Source organism: Panicum hallii, chromosome 3 (genome assembly GCF_002211085.1).
Source record: "Panicum hallii strain FIL2 chromosome 3, PHallii_v3.1, whole genome shotgun sequence".
Taxonomy (NCBI): Eukaryota; Viridiplantae; Streptophyta; class Magnoliopsida; order Poales; family Poaceae; genus Panicum; species Panicum hallii.
The window spans coordinates 44,873,341-44,883,323 of NC_038044.1; the positions used below are offsets into that span (position 1 = coordinate 44,873,341).

The window sequence follows — 9,983 nt, forward strand, 5'->3', positions numbered from 1 at the left end:
ATTGTCCCACCAGATTCTAGCAGCACCACGAAGTTGTTGAGCAGCAAAAGAAGCCTTGCTAGAATCCGCACAAGGTATGGTCAGAAGAGCGAACTTCGATTCAATGATGTGGAGCCAGGCATCGGCATCCAATGGTTCCTCGGCCTTACTGAAGAAAGGCGGTTGGGTACTGAGGAAATCTTGGTAACTAGCCACAGGAGGATTACGATCATCCCGGCCTCCTCGGAATTGATGCTGCTGATTCTGCTGTGCTTGAACCAGCAAATTAAGCAATTCCGTTTGCCGAGCCATGACTTCGGCAAGGTTGGGAGGAGGTGGTGGCGGTTGCTGAGAACCGCTAGCCTGATCAGCCCGGAAACCTTCCGGGGTTCCACGTGTGGCTCCAACCATCTGAAACAAAGGAGATGTCCATCATTAACCATATAGCCTTACTCCCAATTTCAGAAAATATAAACAAATCACATACTCCATTCAATCATCTCATTTCAGAATCATAAGGATAATGAACAAGATGATAAAACAGGAAACTTATATTACAATATTGGTTCTTTTGTTTTCCGCATCGTACATCCGAAAGATCTCTACGCAGGCCATCTATGTTACAACAATTGGCATGAGATCTAGCTAAGTTACACACTCCTTAAGTTATTACACTCCCCATAGGTTATATCTAGATAGTCGACGATTTACTAAACTAAAAATCGTCGAAGTTGCCTACAGAAAATTGACTGCCAGAAGAAGAGTGATAGGGACTAAGAACTGGATCCCCATGCTCAGAGTCAATCTCTGAAACACCCTCAATCTCTTCGGGGTCTTCTTCTTCTTCTTCAGGTACTATGGGTATAGCGGGAAGTATCGGTTGCTGCTGCAATTCCTCAATGTGAGCCTGGGCATCATCAGCCACAAGTATCAGATCATGAATTTGTGCCTGTAGAAACTCAATAACAGTGTCACGCTGAGTGATAATATGATCACTCTCATTGATCTGATCCTCACGATGGAGGATTGTCTCATCTCTTGCTGCAATAATTTCATCCTTCTGAGTCACCAAAGCTTGTAATTCCTCTATTTGGGTTACTTGATGGTCAGCGTTCCGATAGTGGCTTTGAGCCACACCAGTTATCTGACTTACCCCATGACGCAGTAGCATTTGATAATGATATTGCACATCCATGAACCTGGTAACCATACGGACGGTTTCTTCAGCCAGATCCCCTAGTAGATGACCATGATGGTCTGTCCGAAAATCCCAGTCCGAATTACCCGGGTCTATGATAGGAAATAACCCAATAGGATATGCGGCAACTTCAATTGGATGCTGATTGCAAAAGAGTTTGATAGCTTCTAAAGCAGCAGTTTCAAGAGTATCCACTAGACGATATCCAACCACTTCCACTTCTATGGGAGGCCATAAGGAGCGGAAAGGATGTTGAGGAATTATCATCTTAACCCTGCAGCGGGGAACTCCTTCTTCACGATACTCTACCCCATCATACAGAGGAGGCTCTGTATAATGAAACATACTCAAGGATTCCCACAAAAGATGAGGAAATCCTTCCCAATGTAAACCAATGGTGTGAAAGTGCCCCTCCTGATCCCAAAAGGTATTAGCAGGAGCAGCCATCTGCGACAACAATGCAAATGGTAAGATATTTTTACCCTGTTGAGAAAATTTACAAGGTAAAATTGGATTAAGATAGCTGATTCTGATAACAGCAAAGGCTGGAATTCAGATGAATACCTAAGATACCCAACTAAAGATTCTTACTTACCCAAATTAAGAAATACCAACATGTTGTCTATTTCTTAGGAAGCATCAATTTAAACATTCAATTTAGTTGATTAATGGATTATGCATGCACGTACTAATCGATCTCACAACCAAAAGTAACTGCCAAGTAATCTTGGTCTTACGTGGTTAGTTACGGTGGCACAATATAAATACGGCTCTCACTATTAACTAGTCGATAGGTCCTATCCGTCCTAATTTCGGAATCGTGGTTAGTGTACCTGCAAAAAACCACAATGCATATATATATATATATATTCAATGAACCTTTCATGCCAGCATGTCATGAAAGCGTCCCCATTCATTACTGCTCACTATAGAAACAGTATCTGTACAATTACCGCCGTACAGACAACGTTAACATACGTTATTTGAATAACGTATTCACGGGGGTACCGCAAAATGCGGGGATATGAACAGCGATCGCCATATCCTGCGCCGAACCATATACTCCTAATGTAGTCAACCAAAGTTGACATATTGGCAGCATCTCAAGTAGGCCACTGCTTGAGAAACAGCGTTCGGTTCGCATCACCGACAGGAAGGCCAAGCTCCCTCAGTTGGCTGAGGATCCTTACCTTCTTACCTTACGATCGAAGATGTCGTTACAGAAAGTAAGGTTGGGTTGTGCATAAATTTAAGTTTCAACAGAAAAGTAATGCTGGAAGTCAGAATTATATATATATATATATATATATTACAGCCACCTTTAATTCCCATATTAGCATTACCCTAGGGCTTACGTACTATACATAATCCTTAACGAACCATCCTTGTTTTGCAAATACTTGATTAATCAATTTTTATACTAAAAATTACTTTTTAAGACTAATTATATCTCCAGAGTACACTTGTTAGCTCTGATACCAGCTGTGGCAGAACCAACCTGAATTATACCGACTCAAGTACGCGAGTCCTCACCGAAGGGCTACCTCGCACTTCAAACGGTATAAAACCATCGGTCTGTCGGGTAACGTCCCGATAAACCACCGAACTCAGGATCCAACAAGGTACCTCACACGAAGGTGAGTCCAGAGATACAATGCCAAAATATCTTACACCACAGGCAGTTACATTACAACAATGTACAAAACATCATTAGCTCACACAGAGGAGAGATTATTACAAGACAGGTTTTAGTTTTTAGTCAAAACAGCGGAATTTGAAAAGCGTAACCATTATACACGTCGTCATTACAGATATTATGCTAGCCCTGGCATAATATCACTCGGCGGAATCGGTGTTGGCCGGGGACGGATCCCATTCCACGGACCAACCATCAGGCAAAGGGTAGGGCCACGGTGTAATGAATGCTGGCTCATCAGAAAGATTACCTGAATTAAATTAACAAAAGCAAGGCTGAGTATACTAATACTCAGCAAGACTTACCCGGAATTGGGTATACCTTAGCCCATAACTAGACTCCTGAAGGCTTTTAGCTTTAGGTAGAGTTTTCAGCTGAAAAGCAACAAAGAGTAGATCCTTATTTCCAACTTTTAGCTTTCAGGTTCTAGTGGATTAACCATTCTAGGTAAGCACCTATAACTAATCAAGCATGGTAAAATCTTTAACCAAGCACCATCTTTGATAATCATAAAGTTGCTCTTGTTACTCTATGTGGTAAAGGGAATAAGCAGTCTCATACATCGTGAGAGGCGGACGATTCTGAATCGAGATTCAACCCTTGCAAGGTAAACCTAACACGCACGCTTGGAATACCACAGGGTTATTCCGAAGCAACCGTTTGCCTTTCATTCCGACTCGTGGATCAGGGCCACCACAAGCGACTGCAGGTCATACGCACTTCCAAAGTGCAGGAAGTACGTCTGTAGCGCGACTACAAAACTCGTACTCCTGGTTGCCCAGCAACACATATGCCTACACGTCGAACAAAGTAACCAAAAGAAGCAAATACATGTGGTGGGGGGTATGTCCACTCCTCGGGCCGATCGGTTACTAGGCTTACCGCTTACCATATTTCACGGTATGTGGCTAGTACTTTCAAACGCTTAACCACCGCTACCACACACTGCGACCTTATCAAATTTATCAACACAGACGGGTATCATCTTGACCATGATACCTCATAAATATCCGTCCGGTATCCTTATAGTGATAACAGGAATGTAAACATTTCAATTCCTATATCGCGCGAGTGACAGGAAATCACTCGACTTCTACCGGTCCTATAAGCAGAGCAGCTATTCGGACTCAAGTTCTAGTGTTCAATACATAGGTTCCTGGAATTATGCAACTAAGGTTTACAAACAACTCCTAAGAACTTAATGCATAAAGATATACATAAATAGTATAGGTTGCAGTGTAATAAAGTAGGGGTTATGTCCGGGGCTTGCCTTCGCTGGTGGGGTTGGGGTTAGTCAAAATATTTTCTTCCGAACCTTGGTTCGGGGCTTCAGAGAAATCCGCGACAAGAATCCCGGGGTCTTCAGAATAACCTCCTTCTTGTTCCGGGATCAGTTGATAATCCCCGTCAGCGAGAGTGGTCGAGTCTATATGAGATGCAAAATTACAAGTTATGGGATGCCTTTACTTTTATTTTACTTCCCGATAAAGTTGCAATCCAACATAAATAACATTTCATTTTGATAAATTTCCTAATTACCCTGTACTGGGCAGTCATTTATTGAGCACTAATAAGTTTACTTAGATACCTTAAACAACAAATTTAGCTATGTTAAGTATTCAATTAGTAGCATGGGGCAACAGGTGGTGTGGTTCCCATTAAAAACTTTATACAATGACTATACTAAATATTTATATTAACTTTAAGTTATCATTGTATTATAGATCAATTATATTATATCCAATTTATTTAATACCTAGCCCTTGATTGGAAATTTAATAACATGTGATAATATTACAAAACAGAACCTTTAATCTATTTTCATGATTTTAGAACATTTAGAACTATATTTATTAATTATACTAAGGAAACTACTCCTTATTCCTAACAAAATTTATACAATAAGAAAATAATACTAGAGTACAAGGCTAATTATTTTTCTTCAATTCTACATGCTAAAAGAAAATTATTAGCACTGGTTTTACTAATTCATAAATTTTCTATGAATTACTATGTATTTCTTAAGCCTACAAGCAACTAACTTTGATATTTAAATTAGATCATTAAACATTCAAAAACTGAAGTCGACCTTTAAAGCAAAGTTGCAGATCTTGGTCTAAAGATTCTAACAAAATTTAGTTTACTATTTTATGATTTTTCCTTGAAGAGATATAGTATTTCTAAGTTGGCAACCAAATTTACATAAGGAGGTCCCTCGGCACTATTCCTCTGAGTCTACTCTTTTGCACAAAACCCCCTGAAGTTCTATTTCTTCTAACCCGAAGCCCTTGGACTGGGAACCGAGACAGAGTAAGGCGGGGCGGCCATGTTCCGGCGACGGCGGTCACCGGCGGCGAGGTCCAAGTGCAGGAATCGGGTCCGGAGCTTACTGTGGTCTCGTTGCGCTACGTGTCGTGGACGGGAATGGCCGGAACAGTGGGGTTCGACTTGAGCCCGAGGTGACGGCGGAGGGGTCACCGTCGACGGCGGAGCTCCGGTGGCGAACGTTGGCAACCGACCTGTGCAAAAGCTTCAGTGAGACACAGGGAAGGTGTAGGTACTATCAATTAGAAGAAATCGTGCTGGATTAAAGGAAACCGACGGGGACCGAGGCGGCGGCGGCGAAGAAGAACGCCGGCGAGCGTCGGGAAGGCACTGTGATGCACCAGAGGGTCAATGGATGGGTCGTACAGCTTCAGGGTGATGATGTGGTGCTGTTTATGGGGTTGTGGGGGCTCAGGACTGCGTGAGTGGTGCTGCCCACGGTGAGGCCGAGGGCGGCGGCGGATGGTGATCGTCGGCGACGAGGTTTCAGTGGAAATTGGAGTGCCACGAATGGGCGAGGAGCACCAGTGGATGACGGGAAAGCTTGTGCAGGTGTTGGTTGGGGCGGAGGAGGTCCGGTGTGGGCTACCCACGGGCGTGCCGTGCGCGGCCGGAGTGGAAGATGACGGCGGCGGCGGAATGCAGCTCGAGTACTGGAAATTGGACGCTGGGAGTAGCAGAACAGAACGTAAGTATTGATGTGGTGCTGCTGCGTGCGAGAGAGAGAGGGTTAAGGCACCGGGGTGGCCTGTCCATGGTGACCAGGAGGTGGCGGCCGGCGGAGGCCTCGGGTTGCCGTGGCGCGCGCGCGTGAGGCCAGGAAGAGAGAGGAAAGAAGTCGAGACCGGGAGAGGATGACGCGTGGGAGGATATGCTAGCAGGAGGTGGAGCTCGGGAAGCTGTGCCGGCGGTGAACGGCGGCGACAGGAGCAGAGCAGAAGGGGGAAGCGGCGCGTGCCAGAGGAAGACGAAGCAGGGGGTGTCAGGGGGACCTGTTCATAATTTTCAAAGAGTTCAGGGACTCCTCTGTAAACTAAAATTTCCCATTGATACAAAATCTTAATGAGAAAAATGTTTAAAGCAAAGTTGTAGAGAATTTCAAATCCTACAAGAATGCTTTAGGGCTCGAGTTTCAAATCTCAAAGGGTGCTATTTTATTTTGAACTTTTGAACACAACTTAAATTATAAACCTTATGTGTTAATTAAAACAAAATGCTCTAATGTTTGGGGTCTCTTTGTAAGTTTTTCTGCAGTAATCATGACTAGGTCTTTTTACACTTTAGCCCTTAGGTAAAACTAAGTTTTACTTTTGTCTTTTTACCCTTTCACAAGTAAATCCTTATACCTTTGTATTAATTACATAAAGGTCCTTAATTTCATATAAAGTCTATTCCCTTTAGGTTTATTTAACTTTTGCTCTTTTCTTTTCTATAGCCATCTGAAATTTGACACTTAAGAACATTTTCACACACTTGCACATGAGAATTTATAAAACTTATAATTTACAAATATACCCTTATTGCTTTGTACAACTTGTATACACTATATCCTGCTTACATATAATATACCCAAACTTAGTATCTAGTTGTCTAACTACCTGGATATCACAATTGCCAACGCAAACAGGGAGTGCAGGAACCACTAGCAATAAGGGAAAGAGAAGGAAGCAGACAGGGATCGAAGAAAGTTTTTATACTGAAAATCGTCAGCAAGCAGATGCTCTCATTGCAAGGATGTTCTATTCAGGCGGTATGCATCCTAGATTTCTACTATTGTATATTTGTATTTTTAAATTGTCAACATGATTCCAAATAGGGCATTTGTTGATTGCTATTTTAGTATTTTGTAGGTGTTCCATTCAATTTGGCAAGAAATCCAAATTACATAGCTGCTTTCAAATTTCTTGCAAACACAGATTTGGATGGGTATGTTCCTCCTGGATATAACAAGCTGAGGACGACCCTTCTCCAGCATGAGAAAATTAATGTTGAGAAGCTGCTGCAACCATTCAAGAGTACATGGTCTACAAAAGGGGTGACTATTACATCTGATGGCTGGACTGATGCTCAACGACGCCCACTCATCAACTTTATAGCAATAATTGAGGGTGGCCCCATGTTCTTAAGAGCTATTAACTCTGAAGGAGAGGTCAAGAGGAAGGAATACATTGCTGAAAAATTGATCGCCGTGATTGAAGAAGTAGGAGCAAAAAACGTGGTCCAAGTGGTGGCAGATAATGCTGCAAATTGCAAGGGTGCTGGGATGATTGTTGAACAGAAGTACAACCACATCTTTTGGACCCTATGTGTTGTACACAATTTGAATTTGGCACTGAAGAACATTTGTGCTGCAAAAAACAATGATGGTGAAAATGATGAGCTCATGTGGATCAAGGAAACTGTGGATGATGCCTTCATGATCAAGAACTTTATAATGAATCACAACATGCGGCTATCAATGTTCAATGAGTACAGTGACCTTAAGTTTCTTGCTATTGCTGATACAAGGTTTGCATCACATATCGTCATGCTTAACAGGTTCCTTCCTCTTAAAGATTCTCTTTTGCTAATGGTGGTTAGTGACAAGTGGGCAGCTTATAGGGAAGATGATCAGGGCAAAGCAAGATTTGTGAAAGGAAAGGTGCTTGATGACTTATGGTGGGACACTGTTAAATACATTGTTGATTTCACTGAGCCATTTTATTCAATGCTAAGGGCAGCAGACACTGACAAGCCATCTCTCCATTTGATTTATGAGATGTGGGACACAATGATAGAGGCAGTTAAAGTTTGCATATATCAACATGAGAGAAAGTCACATGATGAAGAATCTACCTTCTATGACATTGTTTATGCCATTTTATATGATAGGTGGCTTAAAAGCAATACACCTCTCCACTGCTTGGCACATTCTCTCAACCCTAGGTAAATTTCAGCTACCAATTATCTTTTTCTTCATTGTCTTTTATTCATATTATATCAGATTTGGGACTGATGTAGGCTCTATGTAGGTACTATACTGAAAAGTGGTTTTCTTTAGTTCCTAATCGTGTACGTCCCCACGAAGATACTGAAGTTTCGGACATGAGAAACAAATGCTTTAGGCCCCATCTAAATAGCAAAATGGCTAAGGTCGAAGTGTATGGTAGTGGTGGTCAAGTTTTTGAACGTAGTAACCAAATGCCGAGAATATGGTGATCGGTAAACTTAAGTACCTGGTTGAATTGGCGCGTGGAACATACCTCTCCACCATGATTGAACTGGGGCATAGAACATACCACCCCACCGTCTTGACTTCGTTCCCATGTGGCCTCATGGTGGGTGCAGAGCGGGGCTCTATACTCAAGGGCGGTGGGCCTATTCCGCAAAACGGGAATAAAGGGGAAAAGTTGCATGTGTGACTTTAGGAGTAATTATGTGACGTGTGTTTAGGTTTCCCTTGCAAGGTTATGAAATTCGATTCAAATCATCCGTTTCTCGCTGCCATTGAGACTGCTTGATTCTTTTACCACATAAAATAAGAAGAGGAACAATGATGATGATTAATCTGGTTGGATGCTCAAATCAATTACTTCCACCATGTGTGATGTTGGATAGTGCTTATCTAGAATGGTTAATCAAACTAGAACTTGAACTAAAATTGGAAAGAAAGGACCTACTTTTTGTTGCTTTTCGGCAAAAGCAAACCTCTCAGGCCAAAAACCTTGTATGTTTAGGGGTCGGCTATGTATATACCAATAGACGGGTAAGCCTTGCTGGGTATTAGTATACTCAGCGTTGCTTGTAGCTTTATTTTCAGGTGAGGCTTTTGAGGATATGGTTGCTAGTTTGACTTGGCCGTCTACTCTTTCTCCTGGTTAGTCGGTGGAATGGGATGCGTCCTCGGCCAATGATGATCGTGCTGAATGATATTATGTACGGGCTTTATCACGATATCATATATCGTTGATTAGAACTATCGTTTATTTCCACTGCATTGTTAAACTTTGAAGTACTTGCTTTATGAATTTGAATTTGGTTTGTAATAATAATTCATGTCGAACTCTATGATGTAAGATTGTAGAATGTTGTAATCTCTAGGCTCACCTTCGAGTGGGTTGTATGTATACTTTATTTCGATCGAAATCTAGTGGTTGCATCGGTATATTATTTGACAAACTATCAAGTTACTCCATTTTAAGTACGAGTTAGCCCGGATTGCCTTTACGGTGATGGTTAGCGCACTCAAGAGTTGAGGTTCTGCCCGGATAAACTTATTTTTTTCATTTTTGTGAAAGATATTAAGAGATACTATGCTATTCTAACTTGGAAGGTGTTAATACAGTTTTACCTCCCAAGTTTTTTTTCAAATTTTGGATCTCCAAAGCACAAGAAAATTTACAGGGTGGAGACTCATATATGTTGCAACTACTCCCTCCATAAATATAAGCATTACTTAAGTTTCCCTTCTAAAATCACGAGTGCCATTAATGCATTCACCCCTCCTGAAATTAACTTTCCCTATCTCCGACGGTGCACTCAAATTAAGCATAGCACATTAGGCTGTTACGCTATGTGATTCATCGTTTAAATCAAAGTCATATTAATTCTTCTCTTCCGATCTTAATTTGTCCTACAAAAATATGCTTTTTGTAGGTCGGGGAGTAAGTAATTGTATGCTCTAGCATCTGAGTTGAACATCATTTCATGAAGTTTTAGTGAAAACAGCTTTGAATTTCAAAATCAAAAACCGTGCCACGGATTATACAGTTGGGGTACACCAATCTGCTAAAAGTAACTCCATAG

At 41.7% G+C, this 9,983-nt stretch overlaps 1 protein-coding gene across 1 annotated transcript; it reads left to right on the top strand.

Annotated features, from left to right (window-relative positions):
- Positions 1 to 6,814: 6,814 nt before the first annotated feature.
- Positions 6,815 to 8,396, top strand: LOC112885441. Its single transcript, XM_025951063.1, has 3 exons — positions 6,815 to 6,948; positions 7,049 to 8,123; positions 8,210 to 8,396. The coding sequence occupies exons 1-3, from the start codon at positions 6,933 to 6,935 to the stop codon at positions 8,394 to 8,396; spliced, it is 1,278 nt and encodes a 425-aa protein (XP_025806848.1). The 5' UTR covers positions 6,815 to 6,932.
- Positions 8,397 to 9,983: the final 1,587 nt, after the last annotated feature.

Bases quoted from the DNA above. Each gene is read 5' to 3' on its own strand.
- LOC112885441 (XM_025951063.1), top strand. The intron at 8,124-8,209 runs GTAAATTTCAGC...GGCTCTATGTAG, and splicing joins GCACATTCTCTCAACCCTAG to GTACTATACTGAAAAGTGGT.